The 17,404-nt window shown below is 42.9% G+C and overlaps 1 protein-coding gene across 1 annotated transcript in view; it reads right to left on the bottom strand.

Moving 5' to 3' along the window:
- Positions 1-17,404, bottom strand: part of ZNF365 (zinc finger protein 365) — a 47,506-nt gene that overhangs the window by 16,304 nt on the left and 13,798 nt on the right. Inside the window, exon 3 of the mRNA XM_075934888.2 lies at positions 13,809-13,989. Within this exon, the coding sequence (XP_075791003.2) occupies positions 13,809-13,989 (181 nt within the window). The remainder of the gene's footprint in view (positions 1-13,808; positions 13,990-17,404) is intronic.

The raw sequence follows: 17,404 nt of genomic DNA, 5'->3' as shown, positions 1-17,404 counted from the left end.
TGGAGTGGACTAGGAGGGAAAGGGCATTCATCTGGGGAGTAGGGCCTCTTGTACCTTTCAAAGGAGGAATGCAGATGTGCCTGTCAATGGAAATTCCATCCACTACTCAACCAGTAGACGCATGACAGTAGGTAAAGAGGCAACTGAAGTGCCAGCACTTGTTAGCTTCCTGGCCAAATCAGTCAGGATCACCCGTCAGAGGCTCCAAGATCTACTGGTTGGTGACCACTGGTTTAGAGCCAGGGCAGTAGCTAGCTCTCTTCCTGGAAGGAGTTTGAAAGATGCTTGGAGTCTGAAGGGGAAGCAGCTTTCAAACTCCTTCCAGCCTCCCTTCCCCATCCTCAGGGTAGTGACAAGGGGGCAGCCACTTCAATGGGCAGCGGCAGTCAAAAAAGCAAATAGAATGTTAGGAGTAATTTAAAAAGGGATAGAGAATAAGATGGAGAATATCTTATTGCCTCTATATAAATCCATGGTACACTCACATCTTGAATACTACATATAGATGTAGTTGCCTCATCTCAAAAAAGATATATTGGCATCGGAAAAGGTCCAGAAAAGGGCAACAAAAATTATTAGGGTTTTGGAATGGGTGCCATATGAAGAGAGATTAAAAAGACTGGAACTTTTCATCTTAGAAAAGACGAGACAATGAGGGGGGAGATAGGACTCAGAACTATAAAGTCATGACAGGTATGGAGGAAGTGAATAAGGAAAAATTAGAAACATAAGAATGAGGGGTCACCAAATGAAATTAATAGGAAGCAAATTTAAAACAAACAAAAGAAGTTTTTCTTCACTCAGCACACAGTCAATCTATGGCACTCCTTGCCAGAGGAGGCTGTGAAAACCAGGACTTAACAGGGTTCAAAAAAGAACTTGATAAATTCATGGAGGTTAGGCCCATCAATAGCTATTAGCCAGAATGGGTAGGAATGGTGTCCCTAGCTTCTGTTTGTCAGGGGCTGAAAGTGGATGACAAGCGAGGGATCATTTGATTATTTGTTTCTGTTCACTCCCTCTGGGGCACCTGGCATTGGCCACTGTTGGCAGACAGGACACTGGGCAAGATGGACCTTTGGTTTCACCCAGATGCCATCCTTATGTTTTTCTTATGCTGTTTGAAGGGGTGTCTTGGGTGAGTGTCTTGCAGCGTCCCCATCTGCACCCCGAGACACCACCCTGTCCCATGCTGGGCATCCACCAATCCCAGTGTGAGGCTACAGTGAGGGGCAACTTGGGTGTCAGGAGTAGACCCTGCAGGAAAGGGAGGGGCTGGGGTAGGACGTAGGCAGCTGAGCCAGAGGATGCAGCAGGGAGGGGGAGATGGGTATGGAGGGCAGACCCCACAGGGGGCTGGGGTAGAACATGGAGCAGCGCATGGCCCAGAAGCCCCTCTCCCATTCCCCCAGCCACATGTCGGCAGCTGGGGTGAGTGAGCAGCTGCTCTAATCCTGCTGCACTGCCAGCGGGGGGCCCCTGGGATGTTTAAAATTGTATGGGGCAGCAGGCAGGGCTAGAGGATACATGGGGCAGCAGGGAAGCTGGGGGAGCATACAATGACGTGGCTGGAGCCTTCCACCTCCCTAGGAGCCACTGCCAGAGGGGGTTCCCCAAGGTAAGCATGGTACCCCATCCACACCCCTGGAATGCACTCCATTCCCTCTAGCCTCCAAACCTCCTCCCTGAGGCTGCACCCAGGACCCGCTACCCCCTGCTCCAGGCCAAAGGCAACACCCCCATCCCTCCCAGAGCTTCACCTCAAACCAATGTTCCCTCTAACCTTTTCCATCCATGTGCAGATTTTTTTTTTGTATCCATATGAAGAATAAATGTTATGTGTTCTGAGGCATGTGTGAATGTGTACCACCCATAGAAACAAAAACGCTAGCTGTGGGTGCTCTGCTAAGCAGCTGAGTGGCATTGAAATCCTTCCTGAGTGGCCACACAAGCACAAAGTTTTAGGGAACACTGCCCCAGATCCACACCTACATTCATATTCCCTCTCAGAGCCTGCACCCCAGACCCTCACAAATCTATTCCTCACCACTCCTGTTCTTAAACTCCCTCCCGGAGCTTGTCCCATCCTCAAATCTTCCAGTCCTCTGCTCCAGTTCAGAGCTTGAACCTAGCACCCAAACTCCCTCCCAAAGCCTTAGGCAGGCGGGGGATGAGGGGAGGGGGAAGGGTGGAGGAGTCAAGGGGGAGGGTAAGAGTTTGAGTTGGAGAGGAGTTCAGGCTTTGGGCATTTGGGGCATCAACAACATTTCTGCAAACCTGCCATCCCTGATCGAAGGCTGGATTGTGTCACCAGAGTGGCCTCCCTTAACTACCAGGACAAGGATCTGGCCCTATGCAGGTAATGACTTCCAGCAAAATCTAACACTGAATCAGCTTTGGCTGTTAATGAGGGTTTCAGGTTCCAACTTCTTATATCTGTTCTTCTTCATGGGACAACCATACACTATCAATCTGAGCCATCCCTACAGTCCTTACTCAGGCAAGGTTGTCCATGGCGTTTTGCTTGAATAAAGACTGGAGTATGATAGGACAGCCACTAACTCAAGCAGTAAGTCTTCCAGTTTTGGCCAATGTCTTCAAAATACAGTTTCTTGCCATTTTAACCAGAAAGGACACTCTCTCAATGACTTAACCACCTGCATTCTGCTACAAAGACCTTTTACATCTGCACTTGAAAGGGAATCCTCTGAACTGTCATTCATGTTAAAATTCGTCACTCTCCGAGAAGGAATGAACAAACACTCAAACTATCTTACCCATTACCAAGATAGCTTCCCCAATTATCACTTCTAATACCATTAGCTCACAAACATCCCATTCTCCCCACCTCTAATATCATCAATTCACAGACACTTACCTTCCTTCCTTCCTTCCGCCCCCCCCCCCACATACCCCTCCTGTTCTGAAATGTGATTTGTCCTTTTCATATGTGTTCATTTTTTTAAATTGTATACTTTGGTATATATGACTGTGACTATTTTCTTCCACTATTTGATCTGAGGAAGTGGGTCCGGCCCACGAAAGCTAATAAACTAATAAACCATCTTGTTAGTCTTTAAAGTGCTACATTGTCCTGCATTTTGCTTCAAATACTCTGACTTTCTTTATGCCACCGCCACCCCTCCAAATAGCAGGCGAAAGAGCAATGCAAAAATATCTCAGTTTTTGTATTACAAGAGTTTTTTGGCAAAATGAGGGTTAAATAATATTAGCAAAGCATAACAAAAAGAGACACCATTTTTGCTACCTACAGTGCCTGCTTGCAGCCCTGATTTAAACACTTTTCTGTCCAAGTATCAGTGTGAATTTTAATGCTTCTGAAAAGTGCCAGATCGACAGTCCTAAAGATCTTTAACAATAGTAGAGAGCAATGACAAGACATGTTTCCCTACTATTGTTCTCCCAATATGTTTGAATTTCACTGATGCCTGAGGGAATTCCATTTCCATGTTCCTTCATTCTTTGATCTTGTTACTGAAAATGCTAATGAGGAATTCAATAAGTGCCAAAGACAGGGGTGGTTTTTGTGTTGCTCACTAATTGCTGCTCACTGAAAAGGGGACTATAACACCAAATCATCATTTCACATAGGACACTGGCTATGACCATAAACCATCATCTAACAACTTTTGGACAATACATATAGGGTATGTCTACACTTCATTCCTCTCACTCGAGAGGAATGCAAATGCAGACACCTGAAATTGTAAATGAAGCAGGGATTTAAATATCCTGCACTTCATTTGCATAATCGTGTTATGGCACTATTTCGCAACAGCTCTATTTTGAGAGAGAAAATGGGGTTATTTCGAGATAAAACCCTTTCCTCGACATAACCCTTACTCCTCATTTTTTGAGGAGTAACAAAACAAAAAATGAGGAGTAATGGTTATTTCGAGGGAAGGGTTTTATCTCAAAATAACTCCTTTTCTCTCTCGAAACAGCGCTATTGTAAAATAGCGCCATAACGTGATTATGCAAATGAAGTGTAGGATATTTAAATCCCCGCTTCATTTGCAATTTCGGGTGTCTGCATTTGCATTCCTCTTGAGAGAGATGAATGAAGTGTAGACATACCCATGGAGTCCTGCATGGATATGAAATTTGTATCTACTCCCACATCTTTATCCGCAAAACTGAGCTGCAGATATCCTTATTGACATCTGTGCAGGCAGGTACCTGTGGATACAAAGCAGATATCTGCAAATTTGTAGGTTTCTAGACACAAAATTTGTATCTGAATCCGCATCCATATCTGCAAAAATGAGCTGCAGATATCTACATCCACAGAAGTGGATGCAGATACCCCCTGGGTGGCGCATAAAAAGTCATATGTGGATCCTGCAGCTTAGCAGGCCCAGGATGGAAGTTTCCATCCTTGAAGTAAATAGCCTGGGACCCTGCAAGCGCAAACAGCAGCTGGCCCTTATCAACTTTAACCCATGCACTTGAGCTGGGAAACTACTAAGCTGTAAACAAGTTTAACCTCAGTCTCAGCTCATAAGAGTGATAAGAATGGCATTGAGCCAGTATGCACACACCCGATAAACAAATGTAGTATAACTAGTGTGAGGAGTCCCATGCCTGGTGAGTCTCACCTGGGACCTAGACCTCAGAGGGTGCCCTGGATTCCCCCAGCTGGAGCCATGTCCACTGCTAGGGTTGCCAGGTGCCCTGTTTTGAACCAGACACTCAATATTTGAGCTTTCTGTTTGGGAAACAAATGGAGAAAATATAAATGAGAAAATATAAATGTCTGGTATTTTCTAAATAAGATGTAATGTAGATTGTGATGTAATGTCCAGTGTGTCCAGTATTTTTGTTGAAGCCATCCTGCAACCCTATCCTCTACAGCCTCGTGGGATGGGACTCTCTGCAGATTGGAATGGGACTCTCTGCAGACTGAAGGGGTGTAAGCATTTCTAAGTGTCTGTTGTTCTTGTATGCATTGCTCTGCCTGTGCTTATTGATGTGTCACTTTGCAGCAGCTGTGTAACCATTTGGCAGTATTAAGCATGTAATAGTAGTGATTTAGTGAGATTAATAAAAGCAACTATCCCTAATTGACTCTGTTGTTAAGCGAATCCATAATCCTGTTTGGCCACGGCCCCCTGAGTTGACACTGGGTATCTACTTTATATCCACAGATGTGCAGGGCTCTGAATACATGTTTCAAAAGGAAAATAATGCTCTTAGAATTACATTTACTGTGGATTCAGCCTGTAAACTTACACAATACATTTTGGGTATGTCTAGACTGGCAAGATTTGGCGCAAAAGCAGTTGCTTTTGTGCAAAAACTTGACTCCTGTCTACACTGGCCACGAGAATTTGTGCAAGAACACTGACTTTGTACTGTACAAAATCAGTGGTTCTTGCGCAAATACTCCAATGCTCCCGCTCAGGGATAAGCCCTCTTGCGCAAGTATTCTTACGCAAGAGAACCAGAGTAGACTGGCAAGTTAATTTCTTGCGCAAGAAAGCCTGATGGCTAAAATGGCCGTCGGAGCTTTCTTGTGCCAGAGAGCATCTACACTGGCACGGATGCTTTTGCACAAAAGATGTCTTTTGCGCAAAAGCATCCGTGCCAGCGTAGACGCTCTTTTGTGCAAATACTTTTAACGGAAAAACTTTTCCATTAAAAGTATTTGTGCAAAATCATGCCAGTGTAGCCTTTGAGTTTCCTGCATAACTGATTATTAACATGTTTGTAAAGGGTATTTAGATTTCTAGTTGCTTAATGTGCAAAAAATGAGTGTCCACAGCTGAAAGTTTGATCCTGAAATAAATCTGTCTCCCAGATTCACTATTTAAAAATAATTATTGACCCAGTAAATTCCCTGCTCCTTTATATTTTTTTACACTTCGTTTGTTAGAGTTTTGATCTGATTGTCTTTTGAGCCTACTAGAATGACAATGCCTATAATCATACCATGTTGGGTTCTGTGATAACTTCCTGAGCTCAAGAAGGTCTGCCTGGTCAGCATTTGGTAGTGCAGCTGGTTCAGTAGGCAGTGCTTTCCCATGTGAGACAATACTAAGACAATGCCTAAGATGCTGTTAAAAGGCACCGTGCTTTTGGAAGTACACTTTATCAGAGGCAATTTAAAAAGCAAAGGTCCCTTATACATAGTCCTCTTTAAAGATCTCAACACTTTTGAAATCTTAACCTTGGTTTCCATACAATATTTGAACTCAGTTTTAATATCTGCTGTAACCAACTCACACAGGGGAGTGCAATCGAGTGGGAAAAGGCAGCCCTAGCAGGGTAAAAAGCCAACTCCCCTGTTAATTAGAAGTGGGTTACTGCAGGTCAAGCAGAAGCAACTGACAAGGGGTTGTCTCAGACAGATTAGGATCAGCTGGGACAGGGCTAGGTTGGAACAGTTAGGATCAGCTGATTCCACTTCAGCCCTGCCTGAAACCTTTTAAAGCAGGGATGGAGACCCTCAGGCCTAGGGGCTGGATGTGCCCTCCCCCAGAGCATTGGGGAGGCTGAGCTAATGCACATAAAATCTACTATGCTGGGCCCCCCTTGACTCTGATGTGCAAGGGGAATGAGGGATGTGTGTTTCTTCTCAATAGGGGGCTATATCAATGAGGGTTTGGGGTTTTTTTGCTTCTCACTTGTGTGTGGCCCCCAACTGATTTTCCTGTGGGTCAGTGGCCCCCAATCCAAAAAAAAGCTCCCCATCCCTGCTTTAAAACCTCCCTTGTTGGGGGAGGAGGGATAGGAGAAACAGGCAGACAGAAACACTACGGGTACGTCTAAACTAGCAAGATTTTGCGCAAAAGCATGTGCTTTTGCGCAAAAACTTGCCAGCTGTCTACACTGGCCGCTTGAATTTGCACAAGAGCACTGACTCTGTAATGTACAAAATCAGTGCTTCTTGCGCAAATACTTTCATGCTCCCGCTCAGGGATAAACCCTCTTGCGCAAGAATACTTGCACAAGAGGGCCAGTGTAGACAGGCACCTTAATTTTTTGCACAAGAAAGCCCGATGGCTAAAATGGGCATCAGAGCTTTCTTGCGCAAAAACACATTTAGATTGGCAAGGATGCTTTTGCGCAAAAGCATCCTTGTCAATCTAGATGCTCTTTTGCGGAAATACTTTTAATGGAAAAACTTTTCCGTTAAAAGTATTTCTGCAAAATCATGTCAGTCTAGACGTAGCCTAACAGCTACTGAGCTAAGAGACAGCAGGGGACGTGATGCGCTCCAGAAGGAGAGGCTGGGCTCCCTACCTCAGAGAAAGACTAAAGCCCAACCCCCTGTTAAGGGGAAGGCTGACTGCCCAGACCCAACAGATAAGGGCCCTTACAGCCAAGGGGAGAAGAGCGGAGGCTGGTGAGGAAAAGAGGCCCTTGCCACACTATCCAAAGATCTTATTTTCAATTAAGGTGATCTTTGCTTTCTCCATTTAAACTGCTGATAAACACAATGTACAGTCAATCTGTAGTTGCTTTTTTCACATGAGGTGGCTGCATTTCCATGATGGAGGAAATCATTCCTAGGTACAGTTTGTACTCTGTATCTGTGTCACTGTGGAAAGGTGTTGGACATTCTTGTGGCTGAAACTTGCCACACAAATCTAGAGGGAAATTACTGAATTGAAGTAATACTAACAGGCTGCATCCAGACTGGCAAGTTTTTCTGCTTTTGCGGAAAAACTTGACAGCTGTCTACACTGACCGCTTGAATTTCCGCAAGAACACTGATTTCTTACTGTCTGAAATCAGTGCTTCTTGCCGAAATACTATGCTGCTCCCGTTCGGGCAAAAGTCCTTTTGCGCAAAGCTTTTGCGCAAAAAGGGCCAATGTAGACAGCTCAGATTTGTTTTGCGCAAAAAAGCCCTGATCGCGAAAATGGCGATCGGGGCTTTTTTGTGGAAAAGCGCGTCTAGATTGGCATGGACGCTTTTCCGCAAAAAGTGCTTTTGCGGAAAAGCGTCCATGCCAATCTAGACGCTCTTTTCCGAAAATGCTTTTAATGGAAAACTTTTCCATTAAAGCAAAATGCAGGACTATGTAGCACTTTAAAGACTAACAAGATGGTTTATTAGATGATGAGCTTTCGTGGCCAGACCCACTTCCTCAGATCAAATAGTGGAAGAAAATAGTCACAACCATATATACCAAAGGATACAATTAAAAAAAATGAACACATATGAAAAGGACAAATCACATTTCAGAACAGAAGGGGGATGCAGGCGGGGGGGAAGGAAGGTAAATGTCTGTGAGCTAATGGTATTAGAGGTGATAATTGGGGAAGCAATCTTTGTAATGGGTAAGGTAGTTGGTGTCCTTGTTTAATCCCCCCCGGAGAGTGTCGAATTTTAGCATGAATGACAGTTCAGAGATTCCCTTTCAAGTGCAGATGTAAAAGGTCTTTGTAGCAGAATGCAGGTAGTTAAGTCGTTGAGACAGTGTCCTTTCTGGTTGAAATGGCAAGAAACTGTTTTTTCTTTGTGATCCTGTCTGATATCTGTTTTGTGGGCGTTAATCCTTTGGCGAAGTGTCTGAGACGTTTGTCCAATGTACATAGCAGACGGACACTTTTGGCACATGATAGTATAAATTATATTTCTGGATGCGCAGGAATACCGTATTTTCCGGCGTATAAGGCTACTGGGCGTATAAGACGACCCCCTGATTTTTTAGTTAAAAAGATAGGGATTCGTCTTATACCCCAGCGCCCCTCCGCCTCCCCGGCTTTGCTCCCGGTGTCCCTGGTCTGCTGGAGATGGTCCACGGTATGTGTTCTTGATCTTATAACTCACTTGGTTAGGTCCAATAATGGTATCAGCAGAATGAATATGTGGACAAAGCTGACAACGGGGTTTGTTGCAAGGGAAGGTACCAGGGTTGGTATTAGTGTGGTATGTCCTGTGGTTGTTGGTAAGAAACATCTTGAGGTTAGGTGGTTGTCTATAGGAGACTATGGGTCTGTCTCCAAGAGCCTCTTGGAGTTTGGTATCCTGTTCCAGTATAGGCTGTAGTTTATTGATAATGTGTTGGACAGGTTTAAGTTGGGGGTTGTAGGTGATGACAAGTGGTGTTCTATTGTAGGTTTTCTTGGGTCTATCTTGAAGTAAATGGTTTCTAGGTATTCGTCTGGCTCTTTCAGATGCGGTTGTACCATCAACCTCAGGCTGGACCATTCTACATGAGAGATCCACTTCCTGGACACCACAGTACAAATCAACAATGGAAAATCAGACATCACTCTCTACAGAAAACCCACTGACTCATACAGTTACCTACATGCTTCCAGCTCCCATCCAGAACACACCATACGATCCATCGTCTATAGCCAAGCCCTTTGATACAACCGCATCTGCTCTAATCCCACTGACAGAGACCAGAAGCTTCAGGATCTCTAACAAGCATTTATAAACCTCAACTACCCACCCGGAGAAATAAAAAAGCAAATTGAAAGAGCCAGACGAATACCTAGAAACCATCTACTTCAAGACAGATCCAAGAAAACCAACAATAGAACACCACTTGTCCTCACCTACAACCCCCAACTTAAACCTGTCCAACACATTATCAATAAACTACAGCCTATACTAGAACAGGATACCAAACTCCAAGAGGCTCTGGGAGACAGACCCCCCCGCCTGCATCCTCCTTCTGTTCTGAAATGTGATTTGTCCTTTTTATATGTGTTCATTTTTTTAAATTTATCCTTTGGTATATATGGTTGTGACTATTTTCTTCCACTATTTGATCTGAGGAAGTGAGTCTGGCCCACGAAAGCTCATCAGCTAATAAACCATCTTGTTAGTCTTTAAAGTGCTACATTGTCCTGTATTTTGCTTCAGCTACACCAGACTAACATGGCTACATTTCTATTACTTTTCCATTAAAAGCATTTGCGGAAACATTTGCAGAAAATCATGCCAGTCTAGACGCAGCCACAGTGATTATTAATGAAAAAAATGATAGCTATTTGTCAGCAAAAGGACAGACGTTTGATTATTCCTCACATTCTCCTTCCCACTTCTGCCTACTGCTGTTCTTGCTCTCTCTTCTAAGGGTAGGCCTGCATCAAGGGGAAAAGTCAATCTAAACTGCACAATTTGAGTTATAGTAGTAGCATAACTCTAGTAAATGTAGCTTAGATCTAATTACCATGGGATCCACACCATGCTGGATTAATGGGAGAAAGTGTTGCATTGAATCCCTTTACTCTTCTTTCATCAGAGGGGTAGCCGTGTTAGTCTGAATCTGCAAAAGCGACGAGGAGTCCTGTGGCACCTTATAGACTAACTGAAGTGTAGGAGCATAAGCTTTCGTGGGCAAAGACCCACTTCATCAGATGCAGGTCACGAAGTGGGTCTGCATCTGACGAAGTGGGTCTTTGCCCACGAAAGCTTATGCTCCTACACTTCAGTTAGTCTATAAGGTGCCACAGGACTCCTCGTCGCTTTTACTCTTCTTATGTCAGAGGAGTTGCAGAGTTGACAGGAGGGTGATTGGCAGTTGATTTAGCGGGTCTTCACTAGGGATGTTAAATGCATTTTTGGTAAACATGTAACCACTGACATTTTCAGCTGTTACATGATTACATCTGAGGGGGGGGGAGGCGGAGCTATCTGCCTGTCCCTACCCCCTGCACTGCTGCTGCTGCATCAGAGGCAGCAGCTTGGGGGAGGCAGGCAGCTCCCTGAGAGCTGGTGTTTTCAGGGAGCCTGTTTAAAAGCCTCCACCCTGTGAGTACCAACTCCCACCTGCCCCCCACACCTCTCCCTGCCCCAGAACTGCTGTGTAACTGCGGAAAGGGATCTAGGGGTCATAGTGGACCACAAGTTGAATATGAGTCAACAGTGTGATGCTGTTGCAAAAAAAGCAAATATGATTCTAGGTTGTATCAACAGGTGTGTTGTAAGCAAAACTCGTGAAGTCATTCTGCCGCTCTACTCTGCACTAGTTAGGCCTCAGCTGGAGTACTGTGTCCAGTTCTGGGCGCCACATTTCAAGAAAGATGTGGAGAAATTGGAAAGGGTACAGAGAAGAGCGACAAGAATGATTAAAGGTTTAGAGAACATGACCTATGAAGCCAGGCTTCATGAACTGGGCTTGTTTAGTTTGGAAAAAAGAAGATTAAGGGGGGACATGATAGCGGTTTTCAAATATCTAAAAGGGTGTCACAAGGAGGAAGGAGAAAATTTGTTCCTCTTGGTTTCTGAGGACAGGACAAGGAGTAATGGGCTTAAAGTGCAGCAGGGGAGGTTTAGATTGGACATTAGGAAAAAATTCCTAACTGTCAGGGTGGTCAAATATTGGAATAAATTGCCAAGGGAGGTGGTGGAATCTCCCTCTCTGGAGATATTTAAGAACAGGTTAGATAGACATCTGTCAGGGATGGTGTAGACGGAGCGTGGTCCTGCCTTGAGGGCGGGGGGCTGGACTCAATGACCTCTTGAGGTCCCTTCCAGTCCTATTATTCTATGATTCTATGATTCTATGATCATACAGAGGCAGCAGTGCAGGGAGGTGGGCTGTGTGTACCTGTTAACACTGAGGAGCCCAGGCTCATCATTTGTTTAAAAAGAAAATGCAGTTCTGGCTGAATGGCAGGAGAGGAATGGGACTGGGATAGGCTGAACTTCTACATGTGTTGCTCTCCCATCCACATCACTGAATAGTATTGAAATCTTTAAAAAACAGTGAAATTCTTAATACTTTGCATAAATATCTGTACAGTACCACTGCATTTATGGATACTTCAACTCAAGTCATTGGTGAGTTTTTCACTGTTAGATAGAGATAAGTGACTTTTTTTCTTCATATGGTAAATTTGTCCAAAAATGCATTTTTGAATTTCCATCAAATCTGGGACATAGTTTCAGCCAAAAAAACCCCTGACATTTGAAACAATGTTTTATTTAAGAATTGAACTGTATTTGAAACAAAGGGTGAAAATAAATGCTCAAAAAACAAAATATCATTTTTCAGTTACGTTTCATAAGATTTTTGACCCAAAATAATTTAAATTTTTTTCATTTTGTCAAAAAAAAAACCCCAAAAAACCCTGAAAACATCCATTTTGATTTTAAATGAGCCAAAATGTAAAGGAGGGATTTTTTTTTATTCAGTTCTTGAACCAAAATAACAGCTACTCTTTCAGCTTTACTGATAAGTTAAAGCTATGCATACACTCCAGGTGGGTAGGAGTTACCATCTATTGGTTGCTTAGTAACTTGTAGATATTCTTTTGCTAATTCTCAAGGACTGTGGCCCAGATCCTCATAGAATGACAACTAACTCACATTGATTTAAATGTGGCCTGTATTTCCACATTACAAAGGTATCATTAGTGATCAATCCCAGATAGAGATCAAAGAATGATAGACATGAAGCATTGCCAGTCCATTTACTAGTAATTTTTGGAGTGGTATCTAATGCATTTATTTCCAGAAATAACTATTTACAGTCATTTTGTTACACCTGGGGAAATTCTGCATCACTATGCAGGTGCAGAATTCATGGCTCTTGCAGGTTTTTTTTGTTTCTGCACAGAAAAATGATTTCTGATGGGGGTACCAAAGAGAAGAGGCCATGCATCCCCTTCCCAGCAGTGCAAGAAGATGGGTTTGAGCACCTGGAGCAGCTGGCAGAGATGTAAATTACCAGCATGTGGAGAACACACTGTCCCTCTTGCTTGCTATTGCAGCATGCTCAGTGTGGAGGGGCAGAATTTTGGTACATTTATGAAGAGGTAGATGAAGGGCAGTCTGTTCCCTCAGGTAGACAGAACATAGTACCTTGCCTGCTTCGTAAATTGTTCTTAGTGAATTCCCTCAGGAGTACAAAATAGGTGTAAAAGCATTGCCAGAGTGGCCTTGTAAGTGCTTATGATGCTTCAGTGATTAGAACTGGTCTAAATTTTTCGATCGTAAACATTTCCTACCAAAATCTGCTCCATGAACTGTTGGCTACCGAGTTTTCTGGAGACAGTCGGTAGCCAGTATAAATTGAGAGTTTGAGTACCCTGCCTTCACTTGCTCTTGACTTGCCTGTGATACAATACTGAGCAGATGGCTGTATATATTTGTTGACTAATAACTAGAAGCAAAAACTCTGGTCATCTGAAGAAGTGGAATGTGCCCATGAAAGCTCATGATATCATCTATATGTTTTGTTAGTCTATAAAGTGATACCAGACTGTTTGTTGTTTTTTAAGTTTAGAAGTAAAAGGTCATTACTATTGGATAGAGAGAGTCTGAGCATTTTCCTCAATGCTCTCCACTTCAATTCTCCATCCATTTTATTGTAGTTTAAAATAATTGAAACCAGTTTGATTATATTGTGTTGTGCTGACAAAAATGCAGAATTTTGCAGAATTTTAAAATATTGTGTGCAGAATTTTTAATTTTAAGTGCAGAATGCTCCCCTACTAGCAATTTGTGGCAGTTGTGAATGTATAAAGCCAACGGCACTTTTTCTTCCACTACTTTTAATTAGCACATGAAATTCATTACCTTATGTTTGTATTTAAACTTGCTTACCATATAATTAAAATAGAATATTAAAGTTTGAAATAAAAGATGACTCAAAACTTTTCAGATTTCTATAATATTCAGAAGTGTTTGATCTCCCCTTACTGAGACATAAATAAAACAAAAGATCACAGAAAGACAAACATTTTACAAGTTCAAATCTGATTGGGTTCTAAGTTATTCAGTCTTGATGAATGTATTCACATTCAAATTCAGGTACTTTTCCTGGAGCACTGAACTACAGTATAATTCATTAGGTGACTGTCTTGTGTACTTACCATGTGCTCACTGACATCATTATAATTGCACATTATCTGCTGATGTTGATAATATTCTAGTTGTCTTTCTGCTAGATCAACCCGTTGCAACAAATTCTCAATGAAGTTTTGGAGCCTGGCTTTCCCATGGACCTCTTTCTCAGCTGCCTCTTCAAGAAAGTGGTTACAAATAACAACCTCTCTGCAAGACAAAAGGGTTTTGAAATTTAGCAACATCTAGGCATTGGAAAGAGTCCTGGCATTTTCGTTGTAATAACTGTTGCTAAGAAACAGCAGGGAAAAGGAGATTCCTACCAATGCCTTTCTGTTTGCTGCCATAGTTCTATATTTACTGGTTATGTAAATGATTGACAATAAGGAAAGTAGATAAAGACTTGGAAATCCATAGGATTAGGAAACACTCACCAAGCAATTCCTTGTGTTTTCCTTGAGGTGCATGCCACCTCATGAAGGGCAGGAAGATTGCCCTGCTGTGCCACATACCCCATGCAGACCTTAAGGGGTAAAACAGTTGCTGTGTTTCCCAGAGAGTTTCTAAAGGGCTCTGGCTGGGAAGTGCTTACCTGGGTGGCTCCCAGCCAGCAGCCCTGGCCATCAGGTTCCTCAGCCAGATGGGAGCCATGAGTGCTGCTCAGCGTGACGCGAGTCCGAGGGGAGGGTTCATTGCACGATTATGTTGGGAGCAGGGGCAGCACACAAAGCAACTCAATCTCCTCCCCCCTTCGCCTGCATCATTGAGAGAGCTGCTCTGAGCAGCATGTGGACGGGGCAGGCAGGGAGCTGGGCTGAGGCTCCCCTCCTGCTGCACTTGTGGGCCAGATCCAGTGGCATAGTCCACTCAAATGTAAAGTGAGGTTGCTGTATGCAAGTACAATCCTATTTTAGCTCCATTCAAAACACAGAAGGTGTTCGTGTTGGGGTGGGGGAATCCGTGTTTGGCAAATAAAGAACAAAACTGGTCAGGAAAACTGTAGTCTGAGATGAGTACTATGAACAGTGGCTAAAAAGTTTGAGGACTTCGCATGTTTCAGTAAAAATGATTTCTTAGTTTTTAAGGTGCCACAGAACTCCTCAAGTTTTTGTTGTGGCTAAAGAGCAAATCATTATAATGGTGATCACCTTCTAAATTCCTGTTTGTTTATAGGAACTCAAAGTTTCTCTTCAAAGTTCCTCTAAGTTTATCTAAAAGAATTTGATTTACCTCTGGATTTTGCTGTAAATACCAGAAAGCATCACAAGGATCTCTGAATTAGCAGGAATGGAAGTAGAAAGACGCTCCAGAAAGAAGTGTTTAAAGGCTCACGCAAAAGTTTTGTTTTTCATCTCAGTTCCTTCTGGAATATTTATTTACACCTAGCCCAGATTTTAATAGCGACAAGCAAGAAAGAAATAATGGGAACCTTAACTCTTAAACTGTCTCCTAGGTAATTCCAACTTTGTGTGATTTCTCTCACTATCAGCTTGCTCTGGAATAACATGAGATTGTCTATAAACAAGTAAAAGGCGCACATGAGTGTTTAGGATAATGTTAATGCTAAAACCAAGATTAATTTTAATGCTCAACTTTCTTCTCACTTACATTGTTGTAACTCATTTAACTTCCATGAAGTTACTCTGGAACTTTATACTGGTGTCAGAAAATAGTGGCCCTTGGAATCTTACATTTTTTATGGCTAGCACACCAAAAGTCCCCATGTGTCAGATAGAGGACATTTTTTACTTTGTTTTAAAGAACTCTGTCTTATGGTCTTACTCCTCTCAGAAATTGTCTAATGAATGTCTACCCACATGTTATTGCATAGATTACATGACACAATGTTTTGCAACAAATTTTACTGAAAATAATAATGAATTTGCATTGTCATGCCTTGTCATTTCCAACATGGCCTACTGTTTTGTAGGGGACAGGAAACTGAAGCATGGAAAGCTGGAATTTGCTATAAATTAATGTTTGTGGGCAAGAGGGGCAGATAGTTGGCTTCCCCTCATTCACAAGCAGCAGGCGGTTCAGCTACTGAACCAGACAATTTACAACAATGAGAAGCTGCTACTTTCTGAAGCACTTAGTCATCCTGGTGGGATTCATCATTGCAACAGCATGTCAAGAGTTGAATGACTGGCAGTTGCTGTAAGATGGGCTGGATAATTTCATGAATACTAATGCTAGTTGTAGCTATTTCGGGAAAAATCATTAGAAGATGACATAATCTCCTTTCCCATGGCGTGAATGAGTCACCTGCAGAGGGCGGCAAGCATTTTCCTTTTCCTCCACATCCTTAGTCAGTGGGGTTGACAGACTTGGGGGCAAAGCAGGGAGGCTGGCTCTGTGCCCCTGGAAGGGGCAGAGCCGGAGGCAGAAGGGGTGGGCTTGGGGCTAGCCTCCCCCAGGCAGCCCTCCGTGCTGCCTGCAATATGCCACACATGGCTCCAGTGGTGATTGATAGGGCCTGGAGCTCCAGCTGCTGCTGTTGCCATCAACAGGCCTGGGCTAGAGATATAAGGGATTGATTATCTTCGGAAGATTGAGACCATTCTCCTAGGAAGGACACCAAGCTAGATGGGCAAATGATCTGATTGAAGATGGTAAAGCCTATGCTGTTTTTTCTTGTTTTCTTGATAGCCCAATGTAATTTTTAATGTAGATTCATGCAAGCAGTTCATTAACATGCCTTTAAAGATTGTACTTGCAATTAATTCTCTCCCTACACAAGTGAGCCTCCCCACTCTATAACTCCCAGGGTGGCTTTTTCGCTCTTTTTAAAGATAGATAGCAGAGTAGGTGCTGTCTGATACGTAGGCGCAGCTCCTGGACTGTAAAAAGTCCATTACATACTTGTTCATAGCACTGCTATCTTATAACTAGTATTTTTTTAACTTCCTTTAGAACTCTCAAAACAACATCAAGCCCTGAGGATTTACTGCTGTGAAGTTTCTTTAGTTGCTCCAATCCTCCTCCTTAGAGACATCTTTCTCTCTGCCATTGCTATGCCTTGATTACCTATAAGTTGTTCACTGGGGATTTTTTTCCCCCCATCATCATCCATTCTAGAGAAGACTGATTCAACAAACTCATTTAACTTCACCACAGCCATTTTGTCTTTTTAATTGCCTCCTTTGCGCCATGCAGTTTTCATGGACTTACTCACAGATTTATATATGATCTTGCATCAGATCTATTTAGAAGATATATATATAACTAATAACTAGAATATAATAGCTATGTGCTCTTTGTTTTTTCCCCTATACATCTTGCTTGCCTATGCTCGCTAACTTTGATTCTGTTAATATTACCTACATTGGATATCCACATGTGGCTATTTTTCACTCCTTTGCTTCACAGAAAAACTGAGACTCGTGACAGTATGATATGATGCTGCTCCTAATGAAGTCAATAGCATCCTCCCCATTTGGGGATCCTCTGTTTAGAGGGAAAGAATGGAGAATACATACAGTGTACAGAGTCAAGACAACTGGGACCCATGTCCTCACAAAATAGCTTCCTGAGCAGTGTCAAGGTGAAGTGAGAAACATTTGATGATGGTTGCCTCAAAGCTGGGGTACTTTATCTTCAAAAATGAACTATTTTAGGACATGCT

Source organism: Pelodiscus sinensis, chromosome 8, assembly GCF_052426305.1.
Source record: "Pelodiscus sinensis isolate ZL-2025 chromosome 8, ASM5242630v1, whole genome shotgun sequence".
Classification (NCBI taxonomy): domain Eukaryota; kingdom Metazoa; phylum Chordata; order Testudines; family Trionychidae; genus Pelodiscus; species Pelodiscus sinensis.
This window is presented reverse-complemented; position numbering and strand designations above follow the sequence as displayed.